Raw genomic sequence first — 26,736 nt, 5'->3', positions numbered from 1 at the left:
GTTCCAGCCTCCCGCCCCCATTCCATGGATAGCCAGTTTATTGATGGGAGTATGGGTGCATGGGAAGAGGATTGCCAAAGGCCTTATATACCATGCTAAGGGGTTGTAGGTACAGGTGAGACTGAAAGGTTTTAAGCAGAAGAACAAGGAAATCCATCTATCTATCTATAATCTAAGATCCCTCTTGCTGCTCTTTGGGAGATGGTTTAGACAGAGGGAAGAGTGGAAGGAGGGAGTCCAAACGGGAGACTACTGTAGCAGTCCAAGCAAAAAGTCAAAAAGTCCAAGCAAAAGTCTAAACAGAGTCTGTGTGCTGGACTCTGCCATGGAGTTGAGAAAGAGGAACTGTCAATAAGACATGTCAACTAGCTTGGGTACTCACTGGGTGTGTGTGGGATGGGGGAGGGGAGTGAGACTGGGCCGAAGTTAGTGCGAAGAGAGGTGGACTTCTGAGTCTCCAGGCCCCTCAAGGGGCGGCGGGAGGGAGAGGCGTGTCAGAGGACAGAAGGAAGAAGTTTGGCGTAAGCAGAAGAAAGAAACCCGAGAGGCCAGGTGGCGACACCGAAGCCCCGCCCCCGGCTCCACCTCCTCTCCCTGTTCCCACCCACCCCCCAGCCGCGACTCATCCTCGAGGGCGGGGAGAGGTGGCATTTGAGTCCTCCGGTATCCCAGCAGGCAGTGCAGTCTGGAGACGCTGACAAAGGAGCGGAGGAGCAGTCGCAGCTGCTTTCCGAGGAGCCGGTGTTGCCGAGGTGAGAGTCCCCCACCGTCCCGACACCCACTTCCTCCGACTTCGGGAAAACATGGAAGTTACGTGGCCGAGAGCCCCCGCCAAAAGAACGACCCGTACCCAAAGCCCGGGCTCGGCTCGGTGACTTGACAGCCGGGCTCAGCGGCGCCGGGCTGCGGGTGGGCGGTGGGCAGGAGGCAGAGGGGCTCCTTACTGCCCGATCTCTGGGTGTCAGTGTCGCCGCTGCCCGCGGCTCGCGGGTGCAGGGTCCGGCCAGCTGGTGTGTGGCTCTCCCTTGCCCGGGCGAAGGCAGCGTCGGAAGCCTCCGGGTGCCTGCCCGGTGGAGTTCGGTTGCCCCGGGGATGCGGCTCCAGGGACAACTCTTCGGCGGACGTTGCGAGGAGGGCTGGGAGAGGGAGGCTGGCTCCCTGTCCGGGGTGACACTGCCCTCGCCCTTCCTCCAGCCCAGCCTGTCCCCCCAGCGAGCAACTGGAAGGAAATGGGGGCGGGGGGGCTGGAGCGAGGCGTCCCGGGATGGTTTCAGCTCCGCTCCGTTTGCCTGAAGGCAGATGGAAGTGGGGTGGAGAGCCAAGGGAGGAGAGCAGAGGCTTTCTTGGAATAATGGGGTGGCGGGAGAGAGGGGGGACGTGGCCTGTATCCTTTCCCCCTCCCTGGACCTTCGCACGGATCCTGATGGTTGCACCAGCTGCTCGGCTGTAAACAGGCTCACATGACCGGTTTCACATGGAGCGGGCCGGTGTGGGGACGAGGGCTGGAGAGACCGGGCCCCAATCAGGTGGAGCTCAAGTCTGAGGGCGGACTACTCCCCTCCCAACCCTCCAGCCCCTTAATCAATGTTCTTGCATTTCTCCTTTGGGGAAAGTAACTGACATCTGCCCTCTCCAGACCGAAGAGGCATTTCTGTCCCAGTAGAACCCAAGGGATCTCACGTCGGGGAGCAAGGTGGCAAATATTAAATGAAAACGCGTTCTTTGGGTTTTGCCTAGAAAGCAGTCCTGTTCTTTCAGCACGCATGCGTTCTTAAATGTGAATTCCAGACAGGAGACTTTTTCGGGCAAGGCACACATGGGATTTAATGCATTCTTGATGAAAACCTTGTCCACACTTCCTCTAAGTTCTGGGAAATCTCTGCCTATAAAATATTACATTCAGGAAATTGAGTAAGGTGTGGACACCAACTTTTAGATTACACATATATTTGGTATAAAGCTGTGGGAAATTTGGAAAACAGGAGACAGGGCCAAATGTGTCTCTCAAGTTATTCACATTGACATATCCAAACAGGATGGGAGATGAAACTAGTTACTGGAGCATTTCTAGAACTCTCAAAACAACAGAGGTTTACTTAAATATCAGGATATTTGAAATTTGGGAAGTTTTGAAATCCATGAGGGGTAGTTGTGATAGATTCCCTTTATGTGTAATATATAATTAAATGTAATGGACAAATAGTATATAAAGGAGTGCACATTTCTTCCTTAAATGGTTCAGGGAGGGGATGTGGCTCAGTGGTACTGCACTTGCTTAGCATGTGCAAGGCCCCAATTATGTATATAATTTCTAAATGGTTCTTCCCAGTGTTTTATATTAAAAATTTTCAGAGCAATTTTACATTTAATTTCATTTCCTGAAAACAAAGCAATTAAACTAAAAAAATAAAAAGCAACATCATTCCTTACTAGCCCAATAAAAGAAGTAATTTGCTACCTTTTTCTGGTTTCTTTTTTTAAGTTTAAGATGGAAGGTAGACTTTTAACTCCTTCCTAAAAGTTAGCTAAGGAGCACATTACCAGCGTTGGTTTGAATCTTGTTTTGCCACCTTGTAGCATTCTGGAGAATCTTGTCCTACAATAAATATATTAAATGATTGCCTCTTCGAGGTCCTCGGTATCTTCATCTTTGAGAAATTTTTGTTTTGATCTCTAAGGTTCTCTATAGCTTACAAATTCCCTAAAAGAGTGCAGTTTGAATTGGGAACTATTTTTAGACAAAATAAGTTGGTCAAATAAGGCAAGATAGTAATATTAATTAAATAACATCCAGTAACAGGAAGTATCCAGAACGGTGATAGAAATTGTACCCTGCAGAATTCTCGTTAGGTAAATTAGCCATATAGGTTGACCGGTACCTCTCTCACTCTTCATCAGGAAATTGAAGATGCCCTCTGCTAAATCATGCCTCCCAAATTGGAAATAACAGCAACGCTTGACTTTCTTGACCTTCAGGGTGTGGTACAAAGTCTGATTCTTTCACTTATTCAGCTTCTTCCTGAATTAAGCAGGCTATGTGATTTTCCTGATGACTTAGCAGGAACAGGGGAAGGCTTAGCAGGGTCTCACTTTGGCACTCACTACCTTGGTTAGATCACCAGAGCCAGTGTGTGTTTTTCAGCTTTTCCAGGTTCGAAATTTAATTTTGTCATCACATCTTGAAATTATCAGTGAGTCTCAGGGACTGATTCACACCAACCAAACTCACAAAAGATTTCTGATAACATGGATGCCACGTTACTGACTTACAGTGGGAAGGACTACCAAGGAAACCAGAAGGTCCACGTATAAGCTACCAGCCACCTTTGTTCTGGACTGTATGGAAGCATGTAGAAATTGCTTGTGACCTTCCCTTTCTAGGGTCTACATGGACCACTATTTTCAGACTGTCAGTTGATAGAATTGACAAGATTACGGCTTTATATAAAAACCATTTCAGTGACACCCTTGTATTTGATATGTCCTAGTCACTTGATTAACTTGGCTCAGCTCTAAAGCATCTCTTAAATCTGTTTCCTCTCCATTCCTACTTCCTTAGTGTGGGTCGTCATCATCCCTTCATGCCACATTCATTCAACAGTTACTTGTTTATTTTCTTATTGTAACTACTCTGGAGTCAGGTGTTGTGCTTGATTGGTCAAGAGCAACCACTGTCCTACTTCAGATCTTATCAGGTCAGTTCCCTGCTGATAGTCCTTTAGAGGGTGCGGTGGTTCATGCCTGTAGTCCTGGCAATTTGGGAGGCTGAGGCAGGAGGATCATAAGTTCAAGGCCAGCCTCGGCAACGTGGTGAGACCCCCATTTCAAAAAAAGAAAAAAAGAAGTCCTTCATATTTCCCCATTGCCTACAGTAGTGGTTCGTCCAACTTTGGCATACATCAAAATCAACTAGATGGCTCTTTAAAAACAGATGTCTGGGCCCCACTCCCAGAATTTCTGATTCAGTAGGTCTAAGGTGGAAAGCAGGAATTTCCATTTCTACCAAGCTCTCAGGGGAAGCAGTGGCTGCTGTACTTTTGAGAACCACCCGCAAAGGGAATCCTAAAGCTCCCAACTTGGCTATTTTGAGATTCTTCACTTAGATTTTCTACAATCTATGTCCAATTTACCTTTTCAGCTTATCTCTTGCCACTCCGCCAGACCTACTGTTTTTAAGCGCATGCATGTTCCAAGCTCATTGTGTCTCTGATGTCTCTACACATGTTCCTGGAATCCACCCCCACCATACTCCTGTTGCAGACTCCTATTTGGTGACGGCAGACTGTCACTTTACTTATGCTCCCACAGGACCTTTCTCTCTCCTGGCATATCCATATCCTAATGACTGCTTTGTATCTATTTTTCCTGCTAGATTGAGGTTGGTTTTAGAGGGCCGAGACAACGTTTTCCTCTTTTCTCCATATTTCATAGCATAGTGTGTGGTGCTGAATAGTAAGTGCTGAGGAAATGTTTGAATTTGAGATTTCAGAATTTGAGATTCTGAAACTTCTGAACATGTAGCATCATGTGTTTCATATAATGAATTAATATAGATGATGCTTTGAGAATCATTTATGCATCTTGAAATAACTGAAGACACTGGGATGTTGTAAAACATGGAAGCATGTTTATTACAACAGGGTCATGTTTTTTTTTAAGGCTCATGTTTTTTTAAGAAGACATTACTGCTGGGCATGGCGATGTACACCTGTAATCCTAGTGGCTCAGGAGGCCAAGGCAGGAGGATCACAAATTGGAGGCTAGCGTCAGCAACTTAGGAAAGCCCTGTCTCAAAATAAAATACAAAATAAGGCTGGGGATGTGGTTCAGTGGTCGAGTGCCCCTGAGTTCAACCCTGGGTACCCCCCCCAAAAGACATTATTGTAGGGTATTCTTTATTAATCTTAAAACATATATCATGCAACTTTGACATCTTGAATATGGAATAGCCTACCACTACATATCATTGGTAGTGGCCAATCCCATTAGTAAGATATCAAATTACACCAAAAACAGAAAAATATATAAGCAACATTGCCTACTATTGAGCAAGGAACATTAACATATAAAAATGTTCATATAAAAATGAAATTATAACATTGTAAAAGAGTTGACTTTAGGAATATACCAGCCATCAAAAGTCCTAATAGATGATCCTGGGAATTCAATGAGGAAGAGAGCTGTTTTTAAAATGGGAGGCATAAAGTTTTTAATACTAGTGAAACTAAAGCCACAAAAAGTATTGTTCTTCGCTAGTTAGCATTTACTTGGCTTTGGCAAGGACTCCACCCTGTATGGAGGACAGAGATAGCCCCTGTGCCCAGATAAAAGGGGCTGACCTGAAGGTGGAGCCTGGAATTCTGATCAGAGTAAACAGCAAGAACCAGGGAGACAGGGGTTGGAGATTTAGCTCAGTGGCAGAGTGCTTGCCTAGCAGTGCAAGGCCCTGAGATGCTCAGCCCTGGGAAGGAAAAACCAAAAGAGCCAGGGAGAGGTGGTTAGGCAGCTGATATACTGTGTCCAAGTAGACACAGAAGAGTATACTTTGAACCATCCTTAACTTTTTTTTTACATCTTGAGCCACATTGGTGCAAGAATCCCTGTAGGACCACTTATTTGACTTGATTTCATTTTTTATGCAGCCTCTTTTTCTGCTTTTTGGTACCAGCTACCTAAGATTTATTATGCATCTAATTAGGATTTTTTTGCCTGTCTTATGGACAAAGTATGTCCAGGAGCACTTAACCATTGAGCCAGATCCTCAGCCCGCTTTTATATTTAGAGACAGGGTCTCACTGAGTTGCGTAGGGCCTCCCTAAGTTGCTGAGGCTGGCTTTGAACTCTTGATCAGCCTCAGCCTCCCGAGCCACTGGGATTACAGGTGTGAGCCACTGCCCCTGGCTCTTGCAGCCTCCTTTTTCCAGGGGGAAAAAGAGGGAGGTGTGTTTGGAGGGAGAGGGCAGATGAGAATATTTAAAGGGGTTTCTGTGCTCTTTAACAGTCTCTTGAGTTTTGAATCTATGGTGCAAAACCTTACTGAAATACCCCTGTTTATCTGAGACTCTTATCCTGTCCTTCCTCTGCTGAAGGCAAGGGAAGGGGCAAGAATCCCAGTTTGGAGCCCTGATCTCTGGGTCGATGCGCGAAGCGTATGTGAAGATTTCAGTGTTGATGTTGCTTCTTGTGAGCGAGTAGTTTGCAAACCGGTCACAAGGTGGTGTGCACACATAAGGTTTTCCTTGCAGTTTCATTCAGGATTGCTTTTCTGTGCTGTTAGTACAGAGACAAGGCCATGGCAATCTCCTGTGTCACCACCTCCCAGCTGCACTGTCTGCCTGGAAGGTCGGGGGCATGTTGGAGCCCTGGATTTCTAAACATGGCTGGCCCAGTTTGACTCTGAGGAGCCAGGGGAGATGAGAGAAATGGAAGGGAAGGGAGAGGAGACGCAGCTGGCGATGCTGATTCTCTCTGCTCTCCTCTTGCCTCAACCCAGAGCCAGCAGCCACCTAAGATTTATTGTGCATGTAATTAGGATTCTTTGCCTGTTTTGTGGACAATGTATATTCAGCTATGGGGTAGGGGGTAATGTTCCTTGATGGAGGAGACAGTTTTTAGTAGACACCTGTATGGCAGCTGATAAACTCAGTATCTGCTAAGGCCAGTACTGAGCTTGGGATCTAATGAGATACGCAAAAACAGACAAAAAAATATGGCTACACCTGAAATCTGCTTGAAGACTCACAATTAATCCACATAGAACAAATGTCAAGATATTGAATCCACACAGTAATTGTATTAAAAAATACAACATTGGTAAGGTTCATGGAGATCAGAATATTAGAGGAGTGTTGCAAGGAGGGAGAATTAGAACTAGGCTTTGAAGAATACATAAAATTTTGCTATCCAGGGAGGAAGAATGGGGCAAACCTTGGTTATTAATGTCCTAGTGAATAGTTGTTGGCAGCTACTGCATTTCACAATCAGGAAAAAGAAAGTATGTGTAGCCCAACAAGTGAAATGATCGATCTCTTTTTTTTTTTTTTTTTCCTCATAAAACCGAAAAGGAAACATGAATCAAGACAATGCAGTCTTGGTCATGACTTGAATTTTGGATCATTCTTTGAGAATTCTGATCTTGAAAAGACAGGAATTTTTCTAGAGACAGAGTATGTGTGGCAGTCCATATCAGGGAGGCAGGACTTTTGAATTGAAACTCAGGACATGAGAACCATAGAAGGAAGTGTAAGTCTAGAGATGAGAGGTCTGTCTCCCCTGCCCTGTGCAGTGCTGGGTAACTGTCTTAACCATTCTGGTCCTGTTTTCTTCATCTGTCAAGTGAGAAAGATTGGGAGTTAACATTCTTGGACTTGGCGTGCACTTGACTTTGGAAAGAAACTTCATAAACCGATCTGCAGTGAGGTTTTACTGGCTTAGTATGTAATCTCTCCCAAAGATTTTTACACTTTATCATTTTGTAATATGGACTGGGGCAAAGAGAAAGTGTTAGTCTCCCAGAAAAACCATCAATTAAAAGCAGGTGTTATGTTTCATTATGTTTGTTGGCAGAGTTGCTAATACTGCTCTGGTGACCTGGTGCTAATTCTTTCGTAATTTCTACTGGTTGGAGTTTAGGAGGCAATTTATGTCCAAGCCAAGATAAGTGATAAATGGGAAGAGGAATATGAAAGAAATAAAAAACTGCTCAAAAATGATTGAACCCTTCTTTAATGGTGACAAGGAGATGGCCTATTTATGATCCATGGGGAAATGTGTACGTGTTCAACCAGCAAACAGAAAGCTTCAGAATGAAAAGAATTACTTCTAAGCCTTCTGCCAAGCTAGTAAAATTTCTGCTCTGACCTGTGCCAACTAACTTCTCCTTACTCTTAGAACCAAGAGTTTAGTGCTTGTCTACGTGGTTATTTTTGACTTCCCAGTCAGATTTGGGAACCATCTCATACTCTTTCATAACAAAAAGTTTGGCATTAGAGTTATACATATTCCTAAGTTGCAAAGAAATCTTTTTCTCATTGTCATGAGTTTCTGTTGCATGAAAAATTTTAAGTAATTGAAATCTTATTTAATACATAGTTTGTTTCCAATCTGTTATTTGAGGATCAGAAATTAGAAAATAAAGTCAGCAGAATTTTTACACATTGTTCTAAATTATTTCTCCTGTTTTAAAACCAACACCCTTTCCCCCTTATGCCCTAGCAGAGTTGTTATTGTTTTCTTTAATTCAGGCTTTTGTTTTTAAAGTAAGTATTCATAGGGTTCAAAATTAAAAATACAAAAGGATATCCAGAGATAACTTCCCTCCCTTTCCTGTACTCAGCCACTCAGTTTTTTGTTTTTTTCTTCATGGACAATGGGGTATCCTTTCAAAGATTTTTTTACTTATATCCAAGAGAATAGGTTTACATATTCTTTTTTTTTTTTTTGGTACTGGGGACTGAACCACTGAGCCACATCCCCAGCTCTGTTTTGTATTTTATTAGAGACAGGGTCTCACTGAGTTGCTTAGGGCCTCGCAAAGTTGCTGAGGCTGGCTTTGAACTCATGATCCTCCTGCCTCAGCCTCCCCAGCTGAGCTGCTGGGATTACAGGTGTACGCCACCGCGCCCAGCTTACATATTTCTTTTTTCCCTTTTCCATACAAATGGTAGCACGTGCTTCTGACTGCACTTCTCCTTGCTTTTCTCATTTAACCCTACATCTTTTTTTGGGGTGGGGAGTTTCTGGGAATGGAACCCACGGCCTACCACTGAGCTGCACCCCTAGCCCTCACTTAACCCTACAACTTGAAGATCATGACACAAAGAGCTTCTTATTTCTTTTTGACAGATATCTGGTATCCCAGTGAATGGATCCACCATACTTAAATGAATCCCCTCTTAACGGACACTTGGGTTGTTTCCAGTCTTTTGCTTTGAATAATTAGCTTGTATTGAATGTCGAGCTCTGTTCTCTATGCTTCACATAAATCATTTGATTTAATCCTTAGCACTTCAAAGCAAACCTTTCTCACATACATAACTTCCTAGAAACATATGCCAAATAAATTCCTTCAAGTAAACTGTGGATTCAAGGGTATGGGCATTTAATTTTGGCAGGTATAGTGGTTATGCCAATTTACATGCCCATCAGCAAGTTTAAGAATGTGCCTGGTGGCTTCCCATCGTGTGAGATCAAGTTTTAAAAAATATTTGCTAATCTGAAAGGTCACACACACACACATCACAATATGGTTTTAGTTTCCATTTCTCTTGTGAGGTTCAACATCCTTTTGTAAACCAAAAATAATTTTTACATCCCTTTCTTAAAATAGAGTTAGCTCATTTTTATATTGGATTGGCTTTCTCAAAACTTTGTAGGTCCTCTACTAGGGAAATTAGCCATTGTCTCTGATGCGAGTTGCAAATGATCTCTTAGTTTTTTTTTTTTTGGGTGCTGGGGATCGAACCCAGGGCCTTGTGCTTGCAAGGCAAGCACTCTACCAACTGAGCTATCTCCCCAGCCCCGATCTCTTAGTTTTGTTAAAGTTTTTTGCAGCTAGGGGCAGTGGTGCACACCTGTAATCCCAGCAGTTTGGGAGGCTGAGGCAGGAGGATCTTGAGTTCAAAGCCAGCCTCAGCAACTTAGGGAGGCCCTGTCTCAAAATTAAAGAAAAAAAAAAATTAAAAGGACTGGGGATGTGGTTAAGAACCCATGGGTTTAAACCCTGGTCAAAAATGATAATAATGTTTTTTCATCGTGCAGAATTTAAAGGGTTTTTGAATTTATCAATATTTTTGGTTTCCGGTTTTATGTCATTGTTAGTCTGAGATTACAAAAAAATTTTCCCATGATTTAGTGTTTTTATAGCTTTGTTTGTTTGTTTACATTTAAAGTTTCAATCTGTTTGGAATTTACCCTGAAATAAGGAGTGAAAGATAAATTCAACTTTATTTTTGTCTAGATGGCTATTCAGTTGAACCAGTTCTCACTGATAAATCTATCTTCCACAATTCAGAGATGCTACCTTTTATCATACACTAAACTCTCATCTCAACATAGTTTTACAATGAAACAGTGCATATTTGTTAGTGATGTCAAATTTGAATCTTTTCTTCCTAATAGCCAAGCTTCCTATGAAAATAATTATAAAGCTTAGTATTTTCTATTGAAAAAAATATGCCATACTTCTGAGAGCCAATTATCCAAGTAGAAATGTGTACAGCTTTGATCGAATGAAAGAAATCCAGGGCAAATTAAAATGCAGAATTAGAATTATTTAATCAGATGTTTTTCAGAATAATTTCAGTTTTATTTTATGGAAATGGATGCAGTTTAGTGTAATGGGAAGGAATTCTAGACTAGGAGACCTGCTGACCTTCCCCCACATTCAGTCTGGTGTCTTCATAATTAAACAACAACAACAAATACTTAGAACATTGCCTGGCCTACAATAAGTGCTATCTAAGAGCTTATTAATCATGCAGTCTATGTAAGTAATAAAGAATTTGTAATATTATGAATTATACAAATGTTAGATGTTATTAATAACAAAAATGTCAATAGACACTATTAGCTCAGTCAAAACAAAAACCAGAAACAATTTTGACAGTTATGAACTATATATATGTAATAAAGTATATATGGATATAAAGTAGACTGATTATCTGAGACTATCTGTAGATTCAGTGCCTGTTTATTTGTCTGAAATACCTTCCTCTCAACACTTAAGTGTATACCTATCTTTTCTTTCTTTGCTTTGGGAGGGGTGTCTTTTAAAATTTTTATAAATTGGTGCATTAATCATACATATTAATGGGATTCATTGTCGCATATACATTCATCCACAGAACATAATTTGGTCAATTTAATTCCATAGTACCCATCCTTTCGCTAAAGGCCACCTCACGTGCCATCTCCTGGTCTCTCTTCAAGGTGGAATTATTCCTGTGGTCTTCTGACTCCTTAGTACTTTTTATACAAAATGGTATGCATTATAATAGAGATAGTGTTATTATTTTCATCTCACCAGTTAAACTTGAACTTCTTGAGGGGAGGGCCTAAGCATTACTTTATCTTTGTATCGCTGCTCATCTCCTGATATAGTTTCTGGCATAACAGCTGTCCAGCTGAAAGAAAAAAATAAAAATTTGCACATATAGTTATATAGTATCATATTTGATAAAAGTTGAAAAGACCTCAATCAGAAGAACACTGGAGCCCTGCTAGCTGATAAAAGCATGTAATTTATTCATTGGTTATATTTCCCTCTGAATGTATGAGAACCTGAAATTAAAGTATTAAATGTTTTATAACCTATTTTAAAGGTGTGATCCACAGAGTGAAAATCATTTTCTGTGATTTTTTTGGGGTTTTTTGTATTTTTTTTTTTATTTTTACAGACTGCATTTTGATTCATTGTACACAAATGGGATACATCATTTCGTATCTATGGTTGTACACAATGTAGAGTCACACCATTCGTGCAATCACACTTGTACGTAGGGTGATACTGTCTGTCTCATTCCACCATCTTTCATACTGATTGTGTGTTTTAACTTTTGCTTTTTTTGAGCATGCTGGATCGAACCCTACATTTTATTTTTAAAAGCCCCACTTTGGGGGTGACTTGCTGAATATGGATATTGATTAAAATGAGGTTAGGAAATAAATACAGAACTATTACACTTAACAGTCAGACTTCTGCCAGCTACAACCATCTGGAACACATTCAAGTCCAGAAGGAATCCAAAAAGACCTCTGAAGTTGGAAAATAGCTCTTATGAAGCCTGTGTACTTGACATAGTGGCGCCACGCATGCCAAAGTCCACTTAGTGACTTTGAATTTTCATAGAAAACTCCAAGTCCTGCGTAGCAAATATGGCTATTTAGCTTCCTTTCAAGACATTTTAACTTGTTTTGAGTTTCAGTAGAAAGAAGATTAAAAGAAGTCTCCCACCCCTGCTGCCAATGCACTAAATAAAGCTTTGTTGACATGAGTATAAACGTGATTCTCATGTTTTTCTCCCATAAATCATGGAAACTTCCTTTGTTTTATTTATTATTTTTTTAGTCTTTTTTATTGTTTTTTAAAATCTTGTTTATTTAGTTGATTGACTCACATAAAAAGTTGATTGGCTCACATAAAATCAGTTGTGACAATACTTAGTTTATTCTACTTTTTAAAAAAAATACGAAGTTTCAAGAGGGATGTTCCTTTGATCTCACCTCTTCGAAAGGAGATGATCAGTTTGAGAAAGACTTCTATTTTTCCTTTATTCGGGTATTTATGTAACCTATCATAGGTTGAAATCCTGAATGTGAAAGGAACACGTATAAATTTCTTTGCATGATTCTGGTCAAAGCTCTGTCAGTAAGCCAACAGGAAAGGTCAAGAGGCCTGTTTCTGTGATTCGGGGCCTATTTTCATGCACACTAAACCTGCTTTTTGTGAAGAAACTATATAGAGTAATGAAAATCAGTATCATTTGGTTTTCCTTCTTCCTTTCTCCTTCTATTTCTAGATTGCCAAAATGCTTTGGAGTTTTTAACTGAAACTAAGAAAAGTCCAAAATAGATCTGAGTCTGTAAAAACAGAAGCTGCAGCGAGGGGATTCAGTGCCAATGCATCAACAAAAAAGACAACCAGAGCTAGTGGAAGGAAATCTTCCCGTTTTTGTGTTTCCCACGGAGCTAATATTTTATGCAGATGATCAGTCAACACATAAACAAGTGTTGACTCTGTACAATCCCTATGAGTTTGCCTTGAAGTTCAAAGGTGAGTCTCCTAGGTCTTTCTTAATGAATTTTTAACTAGTCCCTACTAATTTTTTACTTATAGAAACTAATTGTTTTAAAAACACTAATGGCCATTGTGACTTTTTCTTTCAGTTTTGTGTACTACTCCAAATAAGTATGTTGTCGTTGATGCTGCAGGTGCAGTAAAGCCTCAGTGTTGTGTGGATATGTAAGTCAAAATCACTTCCTGGTAACACGTTTTCGGTGCATTAATATTTTATGTTTTTAACTGGAAAGGGATCTTAAAGCTATTCCCATGTAGGCATTGGTAATATCTTGAATTCGTGATGACATTTTGTCTATCAAAGTTTATGAAGTTTCTTAAGAGATTCTAAACAAGTCAACCAAATAATAATATTTCATTATGTTGCCACTAATGTACATGTCAGTATTTCCTTGACTATTTCTTCCTTGTGGTTTTAGTTAAGGCAGAGATGTTTATGAAATTCAAGTTCTGAGTTATGCCTTTTATTAATTTCTCTTGCAGTAATAGGGAATTCAGCTTTCTTTGGAACATCCTCCTATTACAATGACATTTGAGAAACTAGTAATACTGTGGCGTAAGAACAGTGGTAATGTGAGTTCATCTGAAATGATTCAGCTAATAAGCCTGGAAGTTAATCTATATAAACAGGAAGCAAAGCATGTAACTACTCATCTGTAAAAGGTTATCTGAGTGCTTCCAGATAATTTCATCTTAGAGTGTCAGATAAATGATTGTTTGTTCAAGCTGTTGATATTTAATTTTCACTTTAGAAATAGTGGTGACCAGATGGATCCATTGACCAGCCCTTAATTTAAGCTACCAAGTCAACTTTGTTTAAATCTTCTTTGAGAATAAAAAGCAGAAGCCTTTCCTCTTGAATATATTTTCTTCATCTCAAAGCTAGAAGATGATGTATCTTTGAGAACGTGTTTTTTGCACATTTCTTTCTTTCTTTTTTTGCAGTACTGGGAATTGAACCCAGGAGGGCCAATGAGCTATATTCCGACCCCCTTTTTAAATTTTTTATTTTGAGGCAGAAAATGGGTTTGCTAAGTTACCTGGGCTGGCCTTGAACTTGCCATCCTCCTGCCACAGGCTCCTGAGTCACTGGGATTACAGATGTACACCACTGGGCCCAGCTATATATTTCTTTTCATTTTCATTCAGTCTATGATAGGCAAGGGCTATTCCATAAAAATGTAGTCTCGCAATTTTGTTACCCTTGACCTAATTATTTTGTACTCCCTAGGAAGAAGAAAGTACGTCTGAAAGTGGAATTGCAAAATCTCAAAAATGACAGTGCTTTATACACTTTCCTTTTAGAAAAATACAGAGGTCTATTGTTAGACTTCTAGTACCCTGGTCAGAGTGGATTTATCACTTACTCACTTGCTTATTTTTACCTGTGTGTATGTAAATCAGTTTTTAAGTCTTGGATGAACTTTGTTAGGCAAATAGTAGATAAATGAGCCACGTACAGTGTTGCACACCCATAATTCCAGAGGCTCAGGAGGCTGAGGCAGGTGGATCACGAGTTCAAAGCCAGCCTCAGCAACTTAGCAAGGCCCTAAGCAACTCAGTGAGACCCTGTCTCTAATAAAATATAAAAAGGGCTGGGGATGTGGCTCAGTGGTTAAGCGCACCTGAGTTCAATCCCCGGTACCAAAAAAGATAAACAATATAAATTTATGATAATATTTGTGGGGAAGAAATTTTCATATATTCCTAATTAGGCAATATTGCTTTAGATGGCCAGAAAAAAAAGGTTATTGTGTTACCTATCATTCTTTTACTTAAGACTTTTCTTGATGTTTTAGAGTATGTGCTTTCATCAAATATTTCAATTATCCATTTCTTTTTGGCTTGTACTATGATTTTTTTTTAGCATGATTAGTAAATTTCTATTTTTGAGTATTTGGTTATAGTCAGTTAATATTGTTTTACTGCATTGAAATCTCTTGCTGCATTCTGTTTGACAGGCCCCTAGAAACCTAAACAGTAGCTTTTGATTTTTTTTGCTGCTTTACAGTGTGATTCGTCATAGAGATGTTCGATCCTGTCACTATGGTGTAATAGATAAATTCCGTCTCCAAGTTTCCGAGCAAAGCCAGAGGAAGGCTTTAGGAAGGAAAGAGGTCATTGCTACTCTTCTTCCATCTGCAAAAGAACAACAAAAGGAAGAGGAGGAAAAAAGAATAAAGGAACATTTAACGGAAAGTTTATTTTTTGAGCAGTCATTTCAACCAGGTAGTATTGCGTCTTATATGTTTCTAACTTTAAAATCATCAGGGGGCTAAAAATAATTGCTAAAAAGTTAATCTGCCACTTTAAACCTAGTCAACTACTTCAAAACCAATCCTAGAGAATCAGGTACCTGAAATAGAGCAAAAGACCCAGATCTGGATTTTCAGAGGAGAGAATAGCCCTCAGTAGACTAGCCTGTAAGGAGAGGGTAAATGCTACTGTAGCCTTTAAAAAATGTAAATGTAAACATATATATATATATATATTTTTATATATATTGGAGATTATATATATATACATATATATGAGGTTGTAATTGGAGACTGTAGGCATGATCTTGTATGCTAGCAGAATTTGGCAATCCTATACTTTTGTTTCTATGACTTTCCTATATCCTTTCTCATTTAATTAGTTCGAAGGAGGAGAGAGATTGTGTTTGGCAACAGGCCAAGCTTAGTGCACTGTTCATATTATTTTGAAAAAAAAAATCTCATTAAAGTTGAAGTTAATTAAACTAAGTAGATTATAATATCCCCTGTGGGCTATTAATTGAATCCCTCTCCATTCCTCATTTCCTTCCAGCTTAGATATTCAGAAGTGTTATGATATATTCTTTCAACACTGACACTATGCTCATATTCAACTCTTTGGACGTCATTCCCCCTCCCTCCCAACTTCTCATTATCTTCCACCACATGGATAAGAGGAGGGAGATAAAATTTTCCATTGAAAAACATGGAAACTTTTGCATGTAGTGATATACAAATGTGATAGCAGCTGTCCTTGAAATTGTGACATATTGTATTTGAGGGATTTTTAAAAATCTACTTGTCATTACATTAATTCCTAGATCCATATCAGCTTGTTCATCTTTGAATATTTATTTCAATAAGATAGGGAATAGTGCCTTTTTGTGTCTTCTCAGTCCATGCAAGGAGAGCTCAGATTTCCTGGTGATACCAGGACTACGGAGGAGTTAGTAGATTGTTTTCTTTTCAGCATGTATTGTTAATTGACGGCACCATCTTTTCATCTTTCTAAGAAAGGGAACCTTTGAGAGAACATTTTCATTTACATTTGTCAAATGTGTCAGATCAATATTGTGAGGTCAACTTACTTATGAAATCTAAGGCTCTCCCTTCAGAATGCCTCCTCTGAAACAAGAAGGGCTATTGCATGAGCATTTGTTTTTCTTTGACATTAAATTCATCCATTCAAGGGGTCATTGGTACTCATTTTGTATTTATTAACAGATTGGTTTAATAGCCAAGAATATAAACGTTAAGATTTAACAGTGTATGTACATGTACATATAAGGAGAACTTTGTTTAATTTTTTAATTTCTTGGAAATCATCCTAAAAGGCTAAAAAATTATAATAGGTATTGTTTTATTCTTCTTTTACTTTTGTAACGAACTTTGACATCCAAAGTAGCTGAGAGAATTCTAACTGTAAAATTGGAGTAGGTAGATGAATGAAGATAGGTGACATTGGCCTAACATGCAGTGGTTTCTATTTTGGAGAGGAAAAAATCTCTCAGTCATTCATGTCGGAAAGCTCATGGAAGGCAGGCACTTTGTCTTGTTCACCTCTATGTCCTCAGTACTAGCACAGTGCCTGGTCCAGAGTAGTTACACAGTAAATGCATGAATGGACTGAATAGAGGCCCACTCACAATCCTGGCCAACATGCCCCATTGATGGGTAGTTACCCCACTATAGCTAATAATCTGGAAATAATTGAGTAGTTTTTATTTTCTTTAAGTATAATGATGACTGACTGGGTCTAGGTTGACAAAGTGATATCTTAAAATTTCTCCTATTAAATTAATAATCATTAATCATTTCTAGTATATAGATTGTTTTTTTCATTAAGTTTCTCTGAACCAAAATGTCAAAATAAGTTGAGATTGTTTTCTGGAGGATTTTTTTTTCTGGGAGGTTTTAAAATGTCAATATTTTTTCAAGTTGTTAGCTTCGAAAACATTTCAATAAAAGCATATTAGAGGCATTGGAAATACAACATGTCATGAGACTACCGCTAAAAAATGGTTGAAGATTACATTATGAAAAATTTGGATTTTAAAACATTGAAAGTTGGTAAATGAGAATTTTTTTCTCAAGATTATCGTATAAAAGACATACAGCAGTAACAAATTCCAAAAAGAAAAAGAACACCTTTAATCCCACACACTTAGCAAATCTCCTTATGTAAGTGTTCCATGTTACTTTCCACACCATTCCAATGTGTAGAAATACAATTTTATGTTTTGTGAGTTTTTTCATTTAATAGAAATTTAACTGTTAAATTAAGAGAAACCTACAAAGTATACTTTAATAAAATGCTAGAGCCCAGGTTATTAAAAAGAGGTAAAAAGATATAACTGAATTTTAATTACATTACTAATAAACTGCCATGTCTTTGCTATGTTTGAGTCTTTGCCCTCTGGCTCAAGAAAATGATGCTCTTTATTATTTTTTATAATAATGCAAAATTGAAAATGACCCCAAAGCCCATCAATTTGGGAAATGATTAAATTAATAGTGTTCGTAAGATGGGATGCCTGGCAGGTATTTACAAGGATCCGATAGAATGATAGATGTTTATGTATCAACACAGAAAAAGTTTCAAATGTAGTTCTTAGTGAACGGTGAAAAACAGTTATGTAATGGTATATATAATATGTTCTCCTTTATGTAAAGAATTATTTTACATATTTATGCAGGCATTTATGAAATCTGAAAGGATATTACCAACAGCATTACCCTATCTATAGGAGGATGAGATTATGGAGGAAACTTTGTTTTCTATATCTTGTTTTTGTGATGCTGGGGGTTGAACCCAGGACCTCATATATACTAGGCAAGCATTCTAACATTATGCTACATCCCAAGCCCTGTTTTCTATATCTTTATACATTTTTTATAATCATGTACCATCAGGAAAAAGGCTATTTTCATTTTGTTTTTGGCATTTCTGTAACTACTAAATTCTTTGAAATTATCTTTATTGTAAGTTTGTAGTGTGTGGTGTGATTGTCACAAATCATAAATATTTTCCTTGAAAATTCATCTTTGATTTATTAACTAAAGTGAGATGGTTTTTTTTAAAGATACTTATACTATTGTTTCATCCCAAGCAATAATCATTATGAAATTTGAATTTGTTTTTTTACCTATCTGGTGTTGGTGAGGTTCAATTAGACTTTCCAACAGCTGAGGTATTAATAATTTAGAAAAGCATCATTTAATAATAGAATGAACTGTTATTTCATTAATAAAACACCAAGATTGTGTTGCTGTTGGCTATTTTTAATGAAAAGAACATTAGTGAGAAAAGCCATATAGCAGAAAATGCTGTTATTGAGTTTCCTAGAAAGAAGAGTATGTTTGTTGCGCGCATATATATATATATATATATATATATATATATATCCAGAGCTGTAGAACAGCAGGCTTGATAACAATTTTTTTTTTTTTTTGCAGTACTGGGGATCAAACTCAGGGCTTTGTGCTTGCAAGGCAAGCACTCTACCAGCTGAGCTATCCCCCCAGCCCGATAACAAATGTTTGAAAAAAAAATTTCTTTAGTACCAGGAATTGAACCCAGGGGTGCTTAACCACTGAGCTACATCCCCAGTCTTTTAATATTTTATTTAGAGACAGGGTCTCACTGAGTTGCTTAGGGCCTCAGTAAGTTGCTGAGGCTGATTTTGAACTTGTGATCCTCCTACCTCAGCCTCCAGAGCTGCTGGAATTACAGTCCTGTGCCACCACACCTGGCCTCTTAACTAATTTTTAAGTGTATATTGCAGTATTGTTAACTATGGGGACTTGATTGCAGAATGGATCTCTAGAACTTGTTCTCTTGCATAATCAAGAATTATACCTATTGATTAGCAATTTTATCCTTCTCCTCCAGGCCCTAGCAGCCACCATTCTCCTCTCTGGTTCTATAAGTTTGACTATTTAGATGCTTCATATAAGTAGAATCATGAAGGATTTGTTTGTCTATGACTGCCTTATTCCACTTAGCATAAATTTGCCAGACAAGCTGTTATTTTTACAGCTTTCTTCTTTACTATGAATGGGGTAGGGCAGGGGGCATGAACTTTTATGGGCAACTTTATAACATTCAAATAGTGTTTTTTTTGTGTCTTAACATTTTTTAAGATGGTAGCAGCATGCTGTGGTTATTGGAATCAAATCTGTCTGGATTCCTCCCTCAGATATTCCCTGCAGACCTAATGTAATAGCCTCATATGGAGTACAGATGCTCCTTGATTTATGATGGCATTATGTCCCAAAGAACCCACTGTAAGTTGAACACATCAGTCAGAAATGCACCGAATACCCCTAACCTACTAGACCTCATATCTTAGCCGTATAGTCGACTATGGAATGTCAGTTGCTTCCTCTCATGATTGTGTGGCCGGCAGCAGCTGTGGCCCACTCCTGCTGTCCAGTATCATGAGAGTGTCATGCCCCACATAACTATCCCAGAAAAGAGCAAAATCCAAAGTATAGTTTGTACTGAATTCATAATGCATTCACACCATCTTAAGTCTAGCCATTGTTGAGTCAGGAATCATTTATAAACACAAGCCATTCTTTGGGGTACAGGAAGAAAATACTGAACATCAATTTATTTTTAGCACATTCTTTGAGAGTTCTGTTTGTATGTTTTATATTAAGCATACTAGTACAGAACTTGTACATATGATTTATAAATACACGTGCATCAATGTTATATGCTTGAACACTTTCTACTGATGAGGGTGGGATATCAGGGTGGGGGCATTTGGTGCCCACTTTTTTCAGTAGGAACTCACTAACTCACAGTGCCATTTTGGCATGCCATCCTGTAATGACTCAGAGCAGTTTAGTTTTATAGGCTTTGAGAAAAGTATAGCACATAGGTCCCCGTGGAATGGGAATGATGGGGAAGGGGTCAGAGAAGACAGCCAAAAGAGAATCCCAGCGAGTGATGGCCAAGTATGTTTTGTTTTTGGTACTGGGGATTGAACCCAGGGGTGCTCAACCACTGAGCTACATCCCCATACCTTTTTCTGTTTTATTTTGAAACAGGTCTCACTAAGTTGCCTAGGGCCTCATTAAATTGCTGAGGCTGATCTTGAACTTGCGATCCTCCTGCCTCAGCTTCCCAAGTGGCTGGGATTGCAGGCTTGCGTGATGATGCCCAGCTGGTGGCCAGTACTTGTGAGGGAACTTTTGTCTTCAGTTTGCTTGTTTTTAGAAGCAAGCTCAGGGATTTTTGTCTTTTTACAGAAAACAGAACTGTCTCCTCAGGACCTAGTTTACTAACTGTCTTCCTGGGAGTGGTGTGCATTGCAGCCCTGATGCTGCCCACGCTGGGGGATGTGGAATCGCTGGTGCCTCTCTACCTCCACTTAAGTGTGAATCAAAAATTAGTGGCTGCTTATATCTTAGGTAAGGGGTTTAAAGATGCATTTGGGACATATGTGTAGGGTTTTATGTTGGGGGGGTAGTGGGTTGGCTTCTTTTTTCAAAAACAGGTTGAAGGATTGTTCAAAAGCACACTGAGTTCTGAGGTGGGGTACATTTGAAGATTTAATTTGGGGCTTGCATTTCGTTGTCTTTGACTTGTTTATCTAGTGCCTACAACTGTATTTACTCAATTCTTTTCCTTTCACTGACTTACGGTGCTATAATGGATGTATGAAATGCATATGTTTCGTAATACAGTCTTTCTACTGGCAGGAACTGCTCCTGGGGAAACACTTAGACAAGGTGTACACCGTGATAAAGATGAACATGCAACGTTGCTTAATATCGTGAACCTTTCTCTTTAAACCAGTTCCCCATTTCCTGTTCATTCTTGCAGTCATCCTGGCTTGAAATCCTAGAGTTAATTATTTCAACGGAGCCAACCTGTATTCAGTGCCTTCCATGTGTTGAGCAGTGTGATTGTGGTGATGCATGGCTCTTTCCTCATATCCTTCTCTCACTTCAACTCTTTCCAGTATCCTCTCAGTATTCCCTACTGTGCCCTTTCTTTTTTAAATTTCTACATTGTCTCCCTACCTTCTGTCTGTTTTCTTTCTCACTCTTCCTTCCCCTCATTCCCCTGTCCCCCACAACCATCCATCACATTGGTGTCAGGTCAATATCCATTCTCTTTTGGTTTTATAACCATTCCCTACTGAAAACCTCAGAAGTTCCCCATAGTCACTGGATGAAGTTAAACTCCATATCTCAGCATTTAAGACTCTACAATCAGCTGGATGCAGTGGCGCATGCCTGCAATCCCAGCAGCTTGGGAGGCTGAGGCAGGAGGATCGGGCGTTCAAAACCAGCCTCAGCAACTTAGTGAGATTCTATGCAACTCAGCGAGACCCTGTCTCTATATAAAACATACATAAAAAAGGCTGGGGATGAACCCCCTGGGTTCAGGCCCCGGCAAACACACACACACACACACTCAACTCTCCACAATCTGAGACTTCTTGAACCAGTCTGGTCTAGCCACTTTCCTGCGTAAGTCCTTGAGTACAGATGGTTGGATTATTTATTGACTCTGGAAAAGTTCATCTAACGTCCTAGTTCTCCCAGGCCCTTGCTCATACCATGTCTTTACCTGGAATGTCTGCCCATCCCATTGTTCTGTATCTTTTCTGTGCATCTTTTAAGGGGACAACCTTTGGGGACAACTTTGTAGATTGCCCCAGTGTTACATGATCATCCTCCTTTCTCCTGTGTGACACATATGAATGTGTTTTGCTGGGGATAGAACCCAGGGCCCCACACATGCTAGGCATGTGTTCTACCACTGAGCCACAACTCCAGCCCTGTACTTTTTATCACTTGTTCTCCTCCCCATCCATTTAGGACTGAGCACATTCTTATATTATTTACATGTTCACGGTCTTGCATGCAGGATCACTGAAGAAAAGCAGGAACTCTGTGCTTCTGTCTCTGTGGCCCTACGGCCCTGATACAAATAGCCTCTTGAAGCTTCTGTTGCCGAAGCTTGCTGGCTTTATTGACACTTTAAAATGGCATGTCTGCTATAATTATAGCCGATGTGACTGGATAAAATAGGAGGTATGTGTGATGGTGAGATGAACTATGGCCAGACATTAGTGATTTAATTAAAATCTATTCAGTGACTGCCCCTTGCTGTGAATTGGATTTTTTTCTGTATAATATCAACTAAATTCAAATTGACTTTGGGGTCTTGGTAGAGTGTCTGCCTATGTGTTAGATTTTTGAATTCATTGAGGCCTAAAGAATTGCTTGTTGAATGGAAGAGGCTGTCAAATGCATGTCTTTAACTGTTGTCTGTTTTTCCTTTCAGGTCTTATCACAATGGCTATACTTAGAACGTGAGCAAGGATTTCAACTGACTTCTAAAGTAAATTTATCTTGAAAATATGAATGTGGACTGCCTTTTATCTCTATTCACTCCATTAACATGCCACAAACTATTGAATGATTTCAAGTAACTGCAAATGTATAATATATATTTTAAATTTCTCTATAATTTTATTTGAAGGACGCCAGCACATTATGTTACAGACAGCAAGGATGCTTCTGAGTGACACCTAGGAAACTATTTGAAGAAATTCTTTTTATATCTATGCCTGTTGTGCAAAAGACTTTAAAACATTTGTTATTTTCTCATCATTTTTCTAATTCACTTTGATTGATAAGAGTCGTGTGTCCTTCAAAGCTAAAGGCTGAAAAGAACAAAATGACCAGCCTAAAAATAAAATTACATTGACTTCCTAGCTACACACATCAATGTTACTATGTAAAGTATACCTTGCCCTCTATTATTGTAAACAGTTGCTATGGTGTTTCTGAGAGTTTTACAGTTAACGTGTGGAGGGTTAAAAAAGTATAAGGTACTAAGGGATCATGCTTATCCTAGGGTCTCACGGAAGATAGGACATATTTAATTCATCTTGTGAACTACAGATGGGTTGTGGTCCATACACCAAGCATATGGGTTTTTTAAAAAACCTAATTGAAGTAGGTTGACCTATTTGGTCGTCCAGAGTTCTAAGGGAAGGTAGGCATTTGTTTAGTTAGTTGGTTTGCCCTGGCTTTACCTCGGGTTAATGCTTTATGTTAATAGGGGGGGAAATCCCTTTATCTTTTCTCCCAAGACCCTTGCCTGCCTGACTGTAAGTGACTTGCCCAGATTGGGATTATCAGGTATCAGATGGTTTCTGTGGAGATGACTTTTTCACCTTTAAATTCTTAAGCTGAGAATGGAAAACCCTTGATACCTGTGTCTATTTTATATCAGTCACTGAGACATTTTTTAAGTTTTTATTTATTAAAGTTTTTATTTATTAAAACAACTTTACCAAAAAGTCCCCTAAGCACAACTATTTACATTTCTTTGTAGCCTCTTCTGATCTCTAATACATATATATATATGCACACACATATGTGTATATATGTATATAATATGCAGTTTTAACTGTTATTGTCATAGCAACTGATCTTTTTGTCTTAGGATTTTTATCTGAAAGCACAATGCATTGAGTCTCTTGAAAATCATCTTTCAGATCTTTTTACAGAATGAATTTATGCACTGCTACTGTAGCATTCTCAAGGAATATACGTAAACACAAATGTACGCCTGAAGTTGGTTTTTGGAGGAAACAGTTCTGCTTCTAAAAGCTTTTATGTCTAGTCTTTCATAGAAAATCATGTTTAACCATTTGGGGAGCATAAATCATTCAGTGGCTCATGTCTGTACATTGTTTAATGACTGAGAAGCACATAAATATAATCTACTTTGAACTTTGTTAAAAAAATCTTATGTTTGGGAGGCTCTCTTGTTTCTCTATCCATTTTTCAAGCTGTGTGTGTGTGTGTGTGTGTGTGTGCGCGTGTGTGTGGTAACATTGCAAAGAACAGAAATTACTTTTAAAAAATAAAAGAAAATGGAGGCCTGAGTTTCACATTGATTTAAACAGTTTATTTGGTTTAACTCAGAGGAACTCAGAGAATTTTAACTCTCCTATTAAAGTTGTCTCATATTTTTACGAATTAAGTAGGGAAAATAAGAACAGTGAAATATATGAGCTAGAGATGTCCTTAGTTTCTTATTTTACCAAGGTGGTTAATTTTTTTTTTTTTGTACTGGGGATTGAACCAAGGGGTGCTTTGCCACTGAGCCACATCCCAGGTCCTTTTTAAAATTTTAATTTTGACACCACTTCTCACAAAGTTGCTTAGAGCCTAGCTAAGTTGCTAAGGTTGGCCTTGAACTTGCAATCCCTCTGCCTTACCCTCCCTAGTAGCTAAGATCACAGATGTGTGCCACCACACCTAGATAGTTAATTCATCCTTTTTAAAATATCTTTTTGTAGGTGGACACAACGTCTTTATTTATTTTTATGTGGTGCTGAGGATCGAACCCAGTTTCTCAAATGTGCTAGACAAGCGCTTTACCACTGAGCCACAACCCCAGCCCATAATTCATTTTTTTTGGGGGGGGGGGATAGCAGGGATTGAACTCAGGCCCTCGAACACTGAGCCATATCCCCAGCCCTATTTTATTTTTTTATTTAGAGACAGGGTCTCACTGAGTTGCTTAGCACCTCGCCATTGCTGAGGCTGGCTTTGAACTCGGGATCCTCCTGCCTCAGCCTCCTGAGCTGCTGGGATTACAGACATGCATCACCATGCCTGGCTCCATAACTCATTCTGAATTTAACTTTTTGAATAGGTAACAGACATACTTCAAAAATTAAAAGCTATAAAAAGGTATAGAGTGAAAAATCACACCTTCCCACCCTGTCTACCCAGACCTACAAATGACCACTTTTATCAGTTTAAATATACTTCCGATGATTCTTTATGTAAAAAAAAAAAATGTAGTCTTATTTCCTTTATATCTAAATGATAAGAATTTTGTGAGTAGAGAGCTGGGACTTGAGATAGCTCTGGCTCAGTGAGTTTGGTTTATACATGCAGAAGAAAAGGCAAGGAAGTACATGCCACCAGGTGGAGACTGGGTTTGGAATGACATTTACAGAGAGATTTGAGGCTATGATGTGTGCCATGAAGAAAATGTTTTGCTGCCATAATTCAAGGGGAAGAAAGTAGAATGTGAAAGAAGTAGCAAGCTGGCCAAAGGGCCATAGGTATTTCTAAGTTCAATCGTGGAAGAAGCAATGAACTAGTTGTCCTTGTGAGATCAAATATGACTCATCCTGAAAGTGGCTGGCAAACAGGAAACATGCAGCAAGAGACGTGGCAATGGTTGTAATTATCTGTCACTGCAGGTGTTTCTGCCACCTCGAAATGGTTAGGTCAGCACAATCCCGCCGCCCTGGTTCACTTCAAGAGGAGTTGTAGCAAGTCAGCATGTAGGTTTCTAGAAGGATTCTGGAAATGCCCCTAGAACTTTTCCTTCGCCAAGCAATTAAGTGAAAGGACTATAGCAGCCACTGAGGGATAGCTATAGGGTTTCTGCACACCCAGGGAAACAGGTTAGGCTTTCAGAATGTCACTATTGCCAAAGAGAGTGAAGATTTCAAGTATCACCCAACGCCCTGAAATTTAGGGAGAACATGCCTCAAAAGAACAATTTAGACCTAAGGAGAAGTTGGGCGAAACTGGCTAGAAGATTGAAAATGGAGGAGCCTAGCAGGGCCTGGCTGGATGATACTAGCAGCAGAAATGTCAAATCTGTGATTATTGCACTAGGAAGATATTTGCTACACCTGTGAGCTGGGAGTGATTAAAAACATACCAGAGCACAACTTCCGTCTATGGGACTAAGTGCCAAAGAGAATAACAAAAGAGTTGACCCAGCTTCAGAGCATTAGGATGAGGCCTTGTCTGGTGACCACATCAAAGATCCTTTAAGCCATAGGCAGAGAAAGGAAGACTCAATGAGGACACTGTTTAGAGAGGCTTTCTGTGATGAAGAGAACAAAAATGAATGGACTAAACTCAATTTGGCTATTTCCCTTATTTTGTTCTTTTGTTTTTTCTCTGATTTGCCCATCATTTAGCTAATCACAAAATCCAACAAAAAAAACTTCACCAAATTAAAGGGCACCAGCTCTGGGTTACGTCAGCTTCAATACCTAATAAAAACTGGGCCCAGTTTCAGGAAGATGATGGCAGGGAATGTCCAGCTCACTCAATGTATTTTCCAATTAGCTGAGCAATTGCTTTGTGAATCACTGACTTAATGAGAACAAGCGAGGCAGTTCAGGCTGTGATCAAGCTAGGTGGCAGGCAAGCCTGTTTCAATAGAGTGAAAAGAATAAATGATTTCAGGAGAACAGAGGTAGATTTTTGTCCAACAACGTGGAGAAAAACGGTGCAAAATCCCACTTGACAAAATAAAGTGTGAACTGTGCTAATGTTAAGAAAAACATGCGGAACCCTGGAGTAGATGGCGGAATGCAAATTCAGTGCACACATGTGGATAAAATCCCACAGTAATTCACTTTTTTTTGGTCAATTTTTTTGTTGTTCTATTTAGTTATACAGTAAATCACTTTTGCACAATCATAAGTTATGGGAGGTCAAGGCTTGGAGAATTTAAAAAAAACTCTCCTCAAAAATGTATTTTTGGAGCTAATCACTGTGCTAGGTAACCTATATCTTCTGTTGTTCTCAGGCTGTTAGGAAACAGGTGTTTTCTATTTGTTTGTGGTTCTCTTTAAATGTATTTTGTAGTGTAGTTTTGGGTTC

The 26,736-nt window shown here is 39.3% G+C and overlaps 2 protein-coding genes across 5 annotated transcripts in view; one reads left to right on the top strand and one right to left on the bottom strand.

Moving 5' to 3' along the window:
• The window catches only part of LOC124972303 (P2R1A-PPP2R2A-interacting phosphatase regulator 1-like), a 114,136-nt gene that overhangs the window by 9,608 nt on the left and 77,792 nt on the right, over positions 1-26,736 (bottom strand). For 3 of the 4 annotated variants that reach the window (XM_047536579.1, XM_047536577.1, XM_047536580.1), the window contains one exon: positions 10,327-11,123. The gene's annotated coding sequence lies outside the window, so the exon portion shown is untranslated. Of the gene's footprint in view, positions 1-10,326; positions 11,124-26,736 lie in introns of those variants that run through there. The other variant, XM_047536578.1, reaches the window with a different exon arrangement.
• Positions 639-23,913, top strand: Mospd1 (motile sperm domain containing 1). The gene is made up of 6 exons (XM_047536576.1): positions 639-752; positions 12,519-12,772; positions 12,886-12,961; positions 14,808-15,025; positions 20,311-20,472; positions 22,361-23,913. Exons 2-6 carry the CDS (start codon positions 12,619-12,621, stop codon positions 22,390-22,392), a joined length of 642 nt encoding a protein of 213 aa, XP_047392532.1. The 5' UTR covers positions 639-752; positions 12,519-12,618; the 3' UTR covers positions 22,393-23,913.

This window comes from Sciurus carolinensis, chromosome X, assembly GCF_902686445.1.
Source record: "Sciurus carolinensis chromosome X, mSciCar1.2, whole genome shotgun sequence".
NCBI lineage: Eukaryota > Metazoa > Chordata > Mammalia > Rodentia > Sciuridae > Sciurus > Sciurus carolinensis.
The sequence above is the reverse complement of the archived record's forward strand: the minus strand, read 5'-3'. Positions and strand labels throughout refer to the sequence as shown.